We start from the raw sequence: 14,941 nt of genomic DNA on the forward strand, positions 1-14,941 counted from the left end.
TAAAACAACAACAGATGATGTAATCAATAACTGAGGGATAAAAGCTGTAAGTGTCAGTTGAGGCGTTCATTAAATATATTCATCAGATTTATTCAGATTCTGAATCGATTCATATTTTCAAATAATTTAAAATATTTTTTTATTTTTTAAGAATGTCTTAAACAATTTGCTCAGGCATTTGTTGACAAAGTGGTGACCCTTGACCTGTGACCCTTGACCTGTGACCCTCGCCCCGTCCTTGTTTGTGAATGACTGAAGCTACTTTTATAGCCAATCATGGCACCCACCTGTTCCCAATTAGCCTGTTCACCTGTGGGATGTTCCAAATAAGTGTATTGATGAGCATTCCTCAACTTTCTCACTCTTTTTTGCCACTTGTGCCAGCTTTTTTGAAACATGTTGCAGCCATCAAATTCCAAATGAGCTAATATTTGCAACAAATACCAAAGTTTGTCAGTGTGAACATGAAATATCTTGTCTTTGCAGTCTAGTCTATTGAATAGAAGTTGAAAAGGATTTGTTGTATTCTCTTTTTATTGAGCATTTACACAACTTCACTGCTTTTGTAGTTTGTACATTTACTTTACCAAATAAAGATGGAGGAGAATTCTTTGACTGGAAAATGGTGTTGAATGTAATTATGAGATGCACAAAGCGCTGCCACCTCGTACGATGTTCCAAACTGCTCCTAAGCTCACAATGCCCTGCAAACACTCTGCCAGGAAGAAGAAGTCACTTGGACTTGGACTTGGACTTGGACACATCCAACAGCAGTGCTGAGTGAATGCAGAACTTGGACTTGGACTTGGACTTGGACTTGGACTTGGACCCATCCAACAGCAGTGCTGAGTGAATGCAGAGCACCTGCAACAAATGCTTGCTGGTAAAATTGTGCAAGTTAAATTCTTGTAAATAACGTAGCGTCTTATGAACTGCTCAAATAATTATAACAACGCTGTATTTAGTTCAAATTTTTGAATGTACGACTTGTCATTGAATTTATATTATTGAAGTATTTAAATTACTGATATGTTCAACTTAAAAAAATAAAAAGAAGTGTTTTTTGGATTTTTTTATTTGTTTTATTTTTTTACAAAATGTATCCGTTTTCAATTCCTTTTAAGAACCAATGTGGGCAGTGTTTAAGCACCGGTACTATTTTTTAAGTATCAATTTGGTACGAGTATTGCTTAGGTGTAAACAATACTCATTCGCAATAAGGACATAAACTTCACAGATTTATGGATGGATTTATTTTAATTTTCCTGAGGGAACTCTGGAGGAATCAATAAAGTATTATCGATCTATCTGTGACGTTAGCTCTACCACATTAGTGACGTCATATTTGGTTTGGACAAATCTATCGTAAAGTCGCGCGATATAGACAATATACCAAAATAAATGATATAGATTTAGCCGACGATAAAGCTTTTAGCACTATCTTTATATCGTGAAAATATATGTTGGTGACACATTCTAGCTGAATCCCACAGATTTGACAGAAACAAGTGAAAAAACATGTCCTCAATGCAATATGATATATATATATATATATAATATATATATATATATATATATATATATATATATATATATATATATATATATATATATATATATATATATATATATATATATATATATATATATATTATATTATATTATATTATATATGATATTGTATTATTGGGGTCTTTCTGTGTGGAGTTTGCATGTTCTCCCTGTGACTCTGGCTTCCTCCCACCCCCAAAGACATGTATGGGTTATGTACTTGGGGTTTGGTTGATTGCCCCCACCCCCAAAGACATGTATGGGTTATGTATTTGGGGTTTGGTTGATTGCCCCCACCCCCAAAGACGTGTATGGGTTATGTACTTGGGGTTTGGTTGATTGCCAACACTAAAAAAAATGCCCCCAGTGTGTAAATGTTGTCTGTCTATCTGTGTTGACCCCTTGATGAGGGACAAGCGGCATAAAACGGATGGATGGATGGATATATAATAATATATATATATAAATGTGGGTTGAGATCTGGGATGTCCTCGTGGTTTGTGAAGCACTTAGAGGCACTTGTGATTAAGGGCTGAATGTTTGAGTGTGCAAAGTCACAAAGAGACTTCTAAGTCAGAAAGCATCGCCTCCATGGCGGCAAATAATCATCCCAGGAGAACAAGCAATAGCTAAACATGCTACACGACATCGTTGGAGATATGCTAACAGCAACCTCCAGCTCTAAACAGTAATTATTCAATCATCTTGAACATTTAAAGCAGGGGTCCCTAAACTACACATCCGGCCCGCCAGCTTCCAAAATCCGGCTCGTGGGAATTACCAAGTTAAAAAAAAAAGAATAAAAAAAAAAAATTATTATTATTATTTTGAATCTGTCCTTTCTAATCCATTTTCTACTGCTTGTTACTCTCGGTGTCTCTGAGCCGCTCAGGCAAATCATATTGTCTAAAAATGCATAACGTGACATCATCAGCGGGAAGTGCCCGCTCTTTTAGTCAATTAGTGCGCAAGGAAGGTGGCAGAAAGGTGTTTAGCAGGTAAGCATCAGGCAGCGGACTCTCCCCAAATGATAATAAACACCTCCCAGTCAACTACGAGTAACATCACTATGAGCCCGTTGACCTTCTAGAAATATAAGCGGCAGCTCAGCTCGCTCGCAGTCCTTTAGGTGAAGGCTAATTAGCTTTTAGCGTAACGTTAGCTCATTTTGCGGTGTTTGTGTGTGTGCGTGCGTGCGTGCGTGTTATGGACAGCAAAGCCCTGTCTGTCTGAGAGAAAGACAAGCATTATTGACCTACAGGTAACAACTAAGTTATTTCACTTTACCTTTTTCTGTGTTGAAGCAGCAAAAAAGGACATTATGTTAAATGAAGAGTTTCTGTTTCTGATAGTTGATATAATAATGTAAGTGCATCATAAAGCCTACATGAACTCCATGGTGTTCAGGGATGACTAGTCTCTCCTATTGCTATTGTAGTATTTTTTCAGCTATAGTTAAAGTTAAAGTACCAATGATTGTCACACACACACTAGGTGTGGCAAAATTATTCTCTGCATTTGACCCATCACCCTTGATCACCCCCTGGGAGGTGAGGGGAGCAGTGAGCAGCAGCGGTGGCCGCGCCTGGGAATCATTTTTGGTGATTTAACCCCCAATTCCAACCCTTGATGCTACATGAATCATTAGTAATGTAGCAGACTAGTTTTGAATGGCAGAGTCCCTGCTATCACATGTTGATAAAAATGTAACATTTACATCATACAAATCAACTACAGGCTTCCCAAATGCTGTAATAAATGAAGCATGACGAGTTAAGCATATGTCAGCATGTGGCCCCACTTTTAACTCTTTTTTTCAAGCGCTTATTGCAAACGCTTATTCACAGTAAGTCATTAATTTGACTTAGTCAAAGTCATTATTTTGACTTAGTAAATATTGACTTACTAAGACAAAATATTGACATACTTAGTATCTCAGGTAACTGGGACTGTTTTGTGTTTTGTTTTTACTTTACGGAAAAAATATCGAGATATATATCCTATATCGCCATTCAGCACACGGAGCGGAAAACACAACCAAAAGTTGTAGACTTCTTCACGCGACGAAGCCGGCCTACTTCACCACAGTCTCTAGTCTATAGCTCCTCTAGGCAGCCATGACATATCCGTTCGCCCCCTTCCCCCTGGAGAGACACCACCTTAACTAACAAATTAGATAATATATATATATATATATATATATATATATATATATATATATATATATATATATATATATATATATATATATATATATATATATATATATATATATATATATATATATATATATATATATATATATATATATGTGTGTGTGTGTTTGTAAAAACAGGGTGTGCTGCTTGTGGTACCTTTGGGAGAAGGAAAGGCTACGGGAGTAAACCCAGACAGAAAATCAGGAGTGGAGCCCCTGAGGCGGCTGCTTGTCATTGCTGACCCTCTGCCGGCAGCTCCTGCAGCCAAGCCCATGCCAGACGTATTGCCTTGCTTTCCTCCGGGCCACATCGACACGGCCGAGAGGGCGATCTTGATGACTGGGCAACCCAGGAACTCCGTATTTTCTGGCCAGGCATGCGCCAGGGAGAGGTCACTCCAGCCTCCCCCCTAAAGGGAGGAAACAACACGGAAGCTGGCAGTCCTAAGCTCCACCCGATTGGCGCCAGCTACGACGGTGGGAGGAAGAACTCCCCCAGGCGCAACCCACCGTCACTACTGACGGACGGATGCCTATAAAATATATATGCATATAAACCTATCGCCTGAATCCAGCACCTCCCGCGACCCCAAAAGGGACAAGCGGTAGAAAATGGATGGATGGATGGATGGATATATATATATATATATATACTGTATATACAGCCCGGCCCCCGACCACATTGTTTATTGTTTTAACCCAATGCGGCCCCCGAGTCAAAAAGTTTTGTGGACCTCTGATTTAAAGTATCAGTATGCCCCTGTAACTACTTGGTATTAGATCAATAACCACATTTGTAGTATCGTGCAAAACTAATTGAATTATCAAACAACAGAAGAATAAGTGCTTGTTACATTTTAACAGTAGTGGAGATAAAACCAAGTAATCAGCTGTTAACACTAAATTAAAAGTTTTGATAAAATAATAACTGTAAATGTACAGTATTATCATTTATATACTAAATTGTATATCGTTATCGCAGGAGGCTTCAAGATATATGGCGATATACTTTCTAGGCCATATCACCTATCCCTAATATACAGGTCTAGTTTTTTTTAAGCTGCAATTCTTTGACTCTTTCTTACCTCCGAGTGTGCACAAACTAGCCACATTTGCAATGGAATAATAGAATGAGTGGGTATTAGTCTTGAGAAGCAGGAATGTATGGGTATCGGCGTGAAAGAAAGGATATATCGTGCATCCCTAGTATGTAAGGATGGTCTTCACTGTCATAAATACATGAAGGTCCCACAGAACTGTACAGAGCGCAGTTCTTATGTCGAGTGTTTCTTTTCAAGCCACTTTGAACTTTGTGCCATCATTTTGTCATGGATTTCCTCTTGAGTTGACAGCTGGAGTAATTAGAGGTCATGCTTCACTTGTCAACGACAACAAAACGCTCGAAAGAATGCAAGCAAGAGGTAGTCTTTGCTTTATGTATTGAAGCTGCTGGAGCCATTGCTCAGGACGGAACCCTTGGTGACCTCAGTGCTGACAGTGGAGAGCGGCACGCTCTCGTAGCGCTCCGCCGCCCCCCAGCAGCGACAATGCAGCAGGGTGGACTTGAGCTGTTTCTGGAAGTTGTTGTTGAGGAAGCCGTAGATGATGGGGTTGATGCAGGTGGATGCCATGGCAACGAGGTGGCAGAAGGAGAAGATGATATCGTGGCCGCAGGACGGGATGGCCTCGTGGTTCCAGTCGAACACCGTGTTGAAGATGTTAAGCGGCAGCCAGGAAAGCGCGAAGGCCACCACGATGGCGGTTAACAAGATGTTGATCCTGGTGGAGCCTTTGGTTTTCCTTTCCGTGGCATTCCTGCTGCGCTCCACCATGTCCTTCCTCCGTCTGAGTCGCAAGTAGATGTGCAGGTAGCACAGCATGATGAGGGCCAGAGGGAGGAAGTACTGGAAGATGAGCAGAGAGGTGGTGTAAGCTCGCCGAGCCTTCACGGACGGCCACCGTTCCATACAAACCAGTTGGTCATTGACTGGGAAGGGGGCGCTGAGGTTCTGGAAAGGCAAGGTAACGATGTTGTACTTGAAGAAAGGCACTGAGATCAGGCAGGCCGTGATCCAGGTGAGCGCCACCGCCAGATAGGACTGCCTCACCACCGGCTTCCATCCAGTGGGATGGATGATGAGCTGGTAGCGCTCCATGGCGATGAGGATGAGGGAAAAGATGGAGACAGTGACCGATATACACTGAATGAAGGACGTAAGTTTGCACAAAGTCTCCCCCAGGATCCAGCGGTCCATCAGGGTGTAGATGATGGTGACCGGCAGGCACACCACGCACATGAGAATGTCGGAAAAGGATAAGTTGGCGATGAGGACGTTGGTGACGTTGCGCATCTCCTTGTGCCGGGCAATGACAAACACCAGGCAGGAGTTCCCGAGCAGACCCACCGCCAGGACGGCGCTGTAGGCCACGATGAGGAAGGTGGTGGCGCTCAGCGACAGCGAACAGTCCTCCGTCAAGTCCCAGGGAATCTCTTTCCACGAGGCGTGGTTGTGGTTGCTGTTGGCCGGCTGCTCCATTATCTTGGCTTCACTATTCATTTGCTACAGCTTCACTTTCTTATTCCAGGAATTCTTTACAGCCTCCCATTATTTTGACCCTCGGACATCCGTGCAGCTGCAGTTCCTTTTCTCCCTGGGGGAGACGGGAAAAAAGAAAAGGGAATATCATCTTGGGATAGTCAAAGTCTGAATCCTCACTCTGTTCTGAGAAGAACTTGAGCCTTAGAAAGAAATAAGCACAGCAAGGATGGTTTTAGAATGGCTTATTTGTCATTCAGCAGACATCTCTGACTTGTTCCTGGCTATCCCTGCCCGCACATCATCAAGATGGATACTTGTGTAGCGTCACTAAAATAGCATGTGATTTCCACCCTAATGCCAGAGATAATGACGGCTCCCAGACAATCATCCTGTCCCACGCCCTCAGTCTTCTTGAGTGGGAGAATATGTTCAGTCTTTGAAGGAACAATCCCTTCTAAATGGACTTCATGCTTTCATCCTCATCTTCCTACTCTCGCCTTCAACGTAACAATCCTGTATTTATCCTGGGATGCTTTCTGCCGCCCATCGGAGATACATTTTCACCCTCGATTGATTGAAACTTTTATTAGTAGATTGCACAGTGAAGTACATATTTCGTACAATTGACCACTAAATGGTAACACCCCAATAAGTTTTTCAACTTCTTTAAGTCGGGGTCCACTTAATCAATTCATGGTACAAATATATACTATCATCATAATACAGTCATCACACAAGATAATCATCAAAGTATATACATTGAATTATTTACATTATTTACAATCCGGGGTGTGGGATGTGGAGGGGGGGTTTAGGTTTGGTTGATATCAACACTTCAGTCATCAACAATTGCATCATCAGAGAAATGGACATTGGAACAGTGTAGGACTGACTTGGTAGGATATGTACAGCAAGTAGTGGACATAGAGAGAGAGATCAGAAAGCATAAGAACAAGTATCTACATTTGATTATTTACATTTCATTATTTACAATCCAGGGAGGTGGGATGTGGAAGGGAGGGTGTTAGTTTAGGGTTGAAGTTGCCTGCAGGTGTTGTTTTAGTGCGGTTTTGAAGGAGGATAGAGATGCACTTTCTTTTACACCTGTTGGGAGTGCATTCCACATTGATGTGGCATAGAAAGAGAATGAGTTAAGATCTTTGTTAGATGGGAATCTGGGTTTAACGTGGTTAGTGGAGCTCCCCCTGGTGTTGTGGTTATGGCGGTCATTTACGTTAAGGAAGTAGTTTGACATGTACTTCGGTATCAGGGAGGTGTAGTGGATTTTATAGACTAGGCTCAGTGCAAGTTGTTTAACTCTGTCCTCCACCCTGATACGATATAACTTTGTTTATCACTGATAATTATTTAGGGCTGTTCTGATACAACACCAAGTAGTGTTGTCCCAGTACCAAAATTATTTCCATTCTTTTCTAAATAAAGGGGACCACAAAAAATGTCATTATTGGCTTTATTTGAACAAAAAATGTTAGTGTACATGAAACATATGTTTATTATTGTCATTTAGTCCTTCAATAAAATGTTGAACATACTAGACAACTTGTCTTTTAGTAGTAAGTAAACAAACAAAGACTCCTAATTAGTCTGCAGTAACATATTGTGTCATTTATACACCTATTATTTTGTACACATTATGAGGGACAATCTGTAAAAATGAATTATTAATCTACTTGTTCATTTACTGTTAATATCTGCTTATTTTCTGTTTTAACATGTTCTATCTACACTTCTGTTCAAATGTAATAATCACTTATTCTTCTCTTCTTTAATACTTGACATTAGTTTTGGGTGATACCACACATTTAGGTATGGATGTGATACCAAGTAGTTACAGGATCATACATTGGTCATATTCAAAGTCCTCATGTGTCCAGGGACATATTTACTGACTTTATAAACATAATATACATTTTAAAAAGAAGTTGTTGTAATGCCAAAAGATATTGACGTAATCATAGTAGTATCGACTAGATACGCTCCTGTACTTGGTATCATTACAGTGGATGTCAGGTGTAGATCCACCCATGGTGTTTGTTTACATTGTGATGGCGGTGAGCTACGGTGTGTAGTGAAGCATGTTTAGCTATTCCTCGTCCTGCAGTGATAATGATACGTGTAAGAAACTTACTTTATTTGTCACCATGGAGACCAGGATTAGTGATTTAGAAGTAGCTAAAACACTGTGGATGGACGTTAGCTGCATGTGTTAAAGCAGCTCTTCCTGAGGGTGTTTCAGTGTTATAACTTCACCTTTATCTTGACTTTTTACACTAAAATGTGTCCATTCTCCCTTTTCTGTCTACACACTGTGTCTGCTTGTAAGTACTCTGTGTGTTTGCGCTGCTGAACATGCTCCTCTGCTCATAAACCAGCAATGTCACCACGTGACGACGACGGGGGGGGGTGGAGGACCGGTACTTTTCAGAGGCGGTATAGTACCGATATGATGAATTAGTATGGCGGTACTATACTAATGAAAACTGAACATTTTTATGTTCACCTTAGCTTTCAGCTAAATCTTTTAATCTTTTAACTTTTAACGTCTGCACTGTTTTAATTTTTATTGTCTGCATTTTAATTTAGTCTGTGAAGCACTTTGAGTCTGTATGAAAAGTGCCTTGCCTTCATTATAACACTTATGTAAGGCTTTTAAAGTCATTTTGATAGTAGGCTAATATAGACACTTACATCATGTGTTGCCTTCATTATAACACTTATATAAGGCTTTTAAAGTCATTTTGATAGTAGGCTAATATAGCTAATATAGACACTTACATCATGTGTTGCCTTCACTATAACACTTATATAAGACTTTTAAAGTCATTTTGATAGTAGGCTGATATAGCTAATATAGACACTTACATCATGTGTTGCCTTCATTATAACACTTATATAAGGCTTTTAAAGTCATTTTGATAGTAGGCTAATATAGACACTTACATCATGTGTTGCCTTCATTATAACACTTATATAAGGCTTTTAAAGTCATTTTGATAGTAGGCTAATATAGCTAATATAGACACTTACGTCATGTGTTGCCTTCACTATAACACTTATATAAGACTTTTAAAGTCATTTTGATAGTAGGCTGATATAGCTAATATAGACACTTACATCATGTGTTGCCTTCACTATAACACTTATATAAGACTTTTAAAGTCATTTTGATAGTAGGGGGTGTGTGTGTCTTCGGTTCGGCACACACGTGATCCGCGGTTTGATATATGAAACAAAAAAAAGAGGTGTCCGCACGTTCAGTCCACACACAGCGTGGTCATGGCGAGCGGAGTAACGGAGGAGCTTGAACGCCCCGCGCCATTTAATGGGTGTGTTTATAGGTGCAGACTCCGTTGTGCAAGACGAGGCTTCAAACACTTGCTGAACGTGCTTGAGCCACGTTACGACATCCCGTCGCGCACCCACTTCAGCAATAAGATTTTGCCAGATCTTTATGAGCAGGAGAAGAAAAAAGTTGTGGATGATGAACTATCCCGAGCATCACCAGTTGCGCTCACGACAGACTGGTGGACGTCCAGGGAACTATAAGCGCTCACTTCATCACAGCAGACTGGGAGATGAGAAGACACGCCCCCTCTACGAGAGTCACCTTGCGCAGGTACTGACACAAGCAGTGGAGGAATCCATTCATCCATCCATCCATCTTCTTCCGCTTATCCGAGGTCGGGTCGCGGGGGCAGCAGCTTAAGCAGGGAAGCCCAGACTTCCCTCTCCCCAGCCACTTCGTCCAGCTCCTCCCGGGGGATCCCGAGGCGTTCCCAGGCCAGCCGGGAGACATAGTCTTCCCAACGTGTCCTGGGTCTTCCCTGTGGTCTCCTACCGGTCGGACGTGCCCTAAACACCTCCCTAGGGAGGCGTTCGGGTGGCATCCTGACCAGATGCCCGAACCACCTCATCTGGCTCCTCTCCATGTGGAGGAGCAGCGACTTTACTTTGAGCTCCCCCCGGATGACAGAGCTTCTCACCCTATCTCTAAGGGAGAGACCCGCCACCCGGTGGAGGAAACTCATTTGGGCCGCTTGTACCCGTGATCTTGTCCTTTCGGTCATAACCCAAAGCTCATGACCATAGGTGAGGATGGGAACGTAGATCGAGCGGTAAATTGAAAGCTTTGCCTTCCGGCTCAGCTCCTTCTTCACCACAACGGATCGATACAGCGTCCGCATTACTGAAGACGCCGCACCGATCCGCCTGTCGATCTCACGATCTACTCTTCCCTCACTCGTGAACAAGACTCCGAGGTACTTGAACTCCTCCACTTGGGGCAGGGTCTCTTCCGCAACCCGGAGATGGCACTCCACCCTTTTCCGGGCGAGAACCATGGATTCGGACTTGGAGGTGCTGATTCTCATCCCAGTCGCTTCACACTCGGCTGCGAACCGATCCAGCGAGAGCTGAAGATCCTGGCCAGATGAAGCCATCAGGACCACATCATCTGCAAAAAGCAGAGACCTAATCCTGCAGCCACCAAACCAGATCCCCTCAACGCCTTGACTGCGCCTAGAAATTCTGTCCATAAAAGTTATGAACAGAATGGGTGACAAAGGGCAGCCTTGGCGGAGTCCAACCCTCACTGGAAACGTGTCCGACTTACTGCCGGCAATGCGGACCAAACTCTGGCACTGATCATACAGGGAGCGGACCGCCACAATCAGACAGTCCGATACCCCATACTCTCTGAGTACTCCCCACAGGACTTCCCGAGGGACACGGTCGAATGCCTTCTCCAAGTCCACAAAGCACATGTAGACTGGTTGGGCAAACTCCCATGCACCCTCAAGGACCCTGCCGAGAGTATAGAGCTGGTCCACAGTTCCACGACCAGGATGAAAACCACACTGTTCCTCCTGAATCCGAGGTTCGACTATCCGGCGTAGCCTCCTCTCCAGCACACCTGAATAGACCTTACCGGGAAGGCTGAGGAGTGAGATCCCACGATAGTTAGAACACACCCTCCGGTTCCCCTTCTTAAAGAGAGGAACCACCACCCCGGTCTGCCAATCCAGAGGTACCGCCCCCGATGTCCACGCGATGCTGCAGAGTCTTGTCAACCAAGACAGCCCCACAGCATCCAGAGCCTTAAGGAACTCCGGGCGGATCTCATCCACCCCCGGGGCCTTGCCACCGAGGAGCTTTTTAACTACCTCAGCAACCTCAGCCCCAGAAATAGGAGAGCCCACCACAGATTCCCCAGGCACTGCTTCCTCAAAGGAAGACGTGTTGGTGGGATTGAGGAGGTCTTCGAAGTATTCCCTCCACCGATCCACAACATCCGCAGTCGAGGTCAGCAGAACACCATCCTCACCATACACGGTGTTGATAGAGCACTGCTTCCCCTTCCTGAGGCGGCGGATGGTGGTCCAGAATCGCTTCGAAGCCGTCCGGAAGTCGTTTTCCATGGCTTCCCCCGAACTCCTCCCATGTCCGCAGTGGAGGAATGGAGGATAAAAATATCCAAGTCACGTGATAATGCCAAAAATCAAATAATTGCAGTGAATGAGGCAGGACTGGGACCACAGGTAGTGCAAGTAGTGAATTTGGCATCACATCTCAGTCAATAGGATGGAGCGCCTCCTTGGGAGGATCAGGAAGGAGGTTACCTACTTCCACCAAAGCACAACAGCTGCTCATGTACTTAAGACAAAGCAAGAAATGCTAAAGCTGCCTACTCATAAAGCTCATACATGATGTCCCAACGAGGTGGAACTCCACTTATGATATGTTGGAGCAGCAGGCAGCTACATACTCTCTGCATTGACCCACAACACCCTGCAGACAAATGTCAAATACATCATCACCCTGTCTGATGATGATGTGAGAGTGGCAGAGGAGGTCCTCCAGGTGCTTCAACCCCTCAAAAGTGTTACATCTCTACTGAGCACTGAAACTTCACCATCTGTGTCAATGATCCTGCCACTGAAAACAAGGATTGTACAATCCATGACTCCAAGTGTGGAAGACAGCAGCATCAGGCTTTATTTCACTATCTATGTTTCAAGGAAGATGATGTGCCTTCTTATGTTGCACTTTAACTTGTTTTTTATTAATGGTCATTGGTCCAAGTTTAAAGAAAGGAGAAATGCCTTTTTATGTTGCACTGTTTTTCATTAATTATGTTAAAATGAATATAAAAATGCATGTCAAGTTGATCAACAGATTGTATTATTGTCCAGTGCAATAACAGTACTGTAATGAAGGCTAAAAGGGCATTAATGGGAGCTTTAAAAAAAAAAAAGAAGAAAAAAAGAAGTAACTAAATAGTTACTTTTCACAGTAACGCATTACTTTTTGGTGTAAGTAACTGAGTTAGTAACTGAGTTACTTTTGAAATGAAGTAACTAGTAATTGTAACTAGTTACTGGTTTTCAGTAACTAACCCAACACTGCTTTTAATGTTGGTCACCATGCTGGTACTGAAGTGTTTTCTGAGCTGCTACTTGGTGAAAGAAGTTTGACAACCTGTGAGTTTACCCTTTTTTTTAGTATTGTTTTTTGTTGTTGTTGACAGCCCCGGTTTTCAGTTTTGGATTGTTGACGGCGAATCAATTAACTTTGTAAATAAATAACATTATTTACAATGGAGGTTGAATTGTAAATATTGCAGATGAACACATTTTGATGTTAATATAGGAAAACTAAAAGTAGATGAAGTGTGTACAGCAGGCTGGCAAACCTAAACCTACAGCCCGCAAGCCCAATCAGGCCCGCCAACAGCTTTTATTCGGCCTGCAGGAGGAGTTTGCTAACATTTTTCAATGAAAGAAACTGCTGTTGTAAATGTGTCCACTAGATGTCGCAATAGCAGTTCTTTGTATCTTTTTAGATGATGTAAAAAAATAAAGCACATGATGTTAGTACATCAGTGGAGGAAAATGATCAAACTACATAAATAACATCCTGTAATTTGATTTTGATATTATTGTTTGATCTTGATGGATTGAAAATGAACACCAATGAGTTGACTGATGAACATTATCACATCATTTATTCACAAAGTATAAACAACAACAAATAAAGATACAATACTACTAACCGCAACATGTAAGTGAAAATAAACAACAACAACATTATGATTTGTACATTTTCAGAATGTGTTTGTTCTATTTTTAAACAAAGATCTGAAGTTGTCTTTATTTTGAAGTTATCTTGCTGTGATTTTGGGAGTAGATTTACATCTAAAATGAGATGGACACAAAGAGGCTCTGACCTCATCTAAAACATTACAGTAATGGAGGTGTCACGTGACCTTTGACCTCATCTAAAACATTACAGTAATGGAGGTGTCACGTGACCTTTGACCTCATCTAAAACATTACAGTAATGGAGGTGTCACGTGACCTTTGACCTCATCTAAAACATTACAGTAATGGAGGTGTCACGTGACCTTTGACCTCATCTAAAACATTACAGTAATGGAGGTGTCACGTGACCTTTGACCTCATCTAAAACATTACAGTAATGGAGGTGTCACGTGACCTTTGACCTCATCTAAAACATTACAGTAATGGAGGTGTCACGTGACCTTTGACCTCATCTAAAACATTACAGTAATGGAGGTGTCACGTGACCTTTGACCTCATGCAAAACATTACGGTAATGGAAGTGTCACGTGACCTGTGACCTCATGCAAAACCATTACGGTAATGGAGGTGTCACGTGACCTTTGACCTCATCTAAAACCATTACGGTAATGGAAGTGTCATGTGACCTTTGACCTCATGCAAAACCATTCCAGTAATGGAAGTGTCATGTGACATTTTGGTGAATTAAAAAAGGAGAAGTTTGAATGTAGAAAACGTCAGTCATGACTCCTAAAAAGCAGTGTGGTGGTGTTGCTGCAGGACTGCGAGGCAAACATGAAACATGACAGCATGAAACGTGTGAAAGTGACAATCTGCGTGCATGCAAAGTCCTACCTTCCAGCCTTGTCATTGAACTTCTCTCTCCTGGAGTGTGGCGTTCAGGCTCCCTCCTCCTGCAGGACACATTGGCATTTGAACACAACTTTATTCATCTTAGCAACAGAAAGCAAGTCAGCACTACTTGTTTCCAATAAATATTACACCTGAAGCACAATGCACTTAAACACCTTCTTTCCAATAAATATTACACCTGAAGCACAATGCACTTAAACACCTTCTTTCCAATAAATATTACACCTGAAGCACAATGCACTTAAACACCTTCTTTCAAATAAATATTACACCTGAAGCACAATGCACTTAAACACCTTCTTTCAAATAAATATTACACCTGAAGCACAATGCACTTAAACACCTTCTTTCCAATAAATATTACACCTGAAGCACGAGCAGCAAATGCAAGTTGAAAGAAATGACTTGTGAATTCTTACCCAGACTTGGAGCAGCAGGAGTTGGAGAGAAGAATCTTTCTTTAAATCTTCCTTCAATCTTCCCTCAAACGAGCGAGCTCCTTCCTCGCAGTCACAGACGATGTGATTGGGAACACTTACGTCATCAATTCCTCTGTGGCAGCAGCGCGCCCACACACACACACACACACACACACACACACACACACACACACACGCACGCACGCACGCACGCACGCACGCACGCACGCACTCACGCGCACGCCCTCACACGCGCGCAGG

The 14,941-nt window shown here is 42.4% G+C and overlaps 1 protein-coding gene across 1 annotated transcript; it reads right to left on the bottom strand.

Moving 5' to 3' along the window:
* Nucleotides 1-3,871: 3,871 nt before the first annotated feature.
* npy8br (neuropeptide Y receptor Y8b) lies at nucleotides 3,872-14,771 on the bottom strand. The gene is made up of 3 exons (XM_062049729.1): nucleotides 14,681-14,771; nucleotides 14,244-14,302; nucleotides 3,872-6,400 (listed from the first exon to the last, which is right to left on the bottom strand). Exon 3 carries the CDS (start codon nucleotides 6,304-6,306, stop codon nucleotides 5,182-5,184), a length of 1,125 nt encoding a protein of 374 aa, XP_061905713.1. The 5' UTR covers nucleotides 6,307-6,400; nucleotides 14,244-14,302; nucleotides 14,681-14,771; the 3' UTR covers nucleotides 3,872-5,181.
* Between the last annotated feature and the right edge of the window lie 170 nt (nucleotides 14,772-14,941).

This window comes from Entelurus aequoreus, linkage group LG06 (assembly GCF_033978785.1).
Source record: "Entelurus aequoreus isolate RoL-2023_Sb linkage group LG06, RoL_Eaeq_v1.1, whole genome shotgun sequence".
In the NCBI taxonomy this organism is placed as follows: domain Eukaryota; kingdom Metazoa; phylum Chordata; class Actinopteri; order Syngnathiformes; family Syngnathidae; genus Entelurus; species Entelurus aequoreus.

Bases quoted from the DNA above. Each gene is read 5' to 3' on its own strand.
- npy8br (XM_062049729.1), bottom strand. From the start codon at position 6,306: ATGAATAGTGAAGCCAAGATAATGGAGCAGCCGGCCAACAGCAACCAC.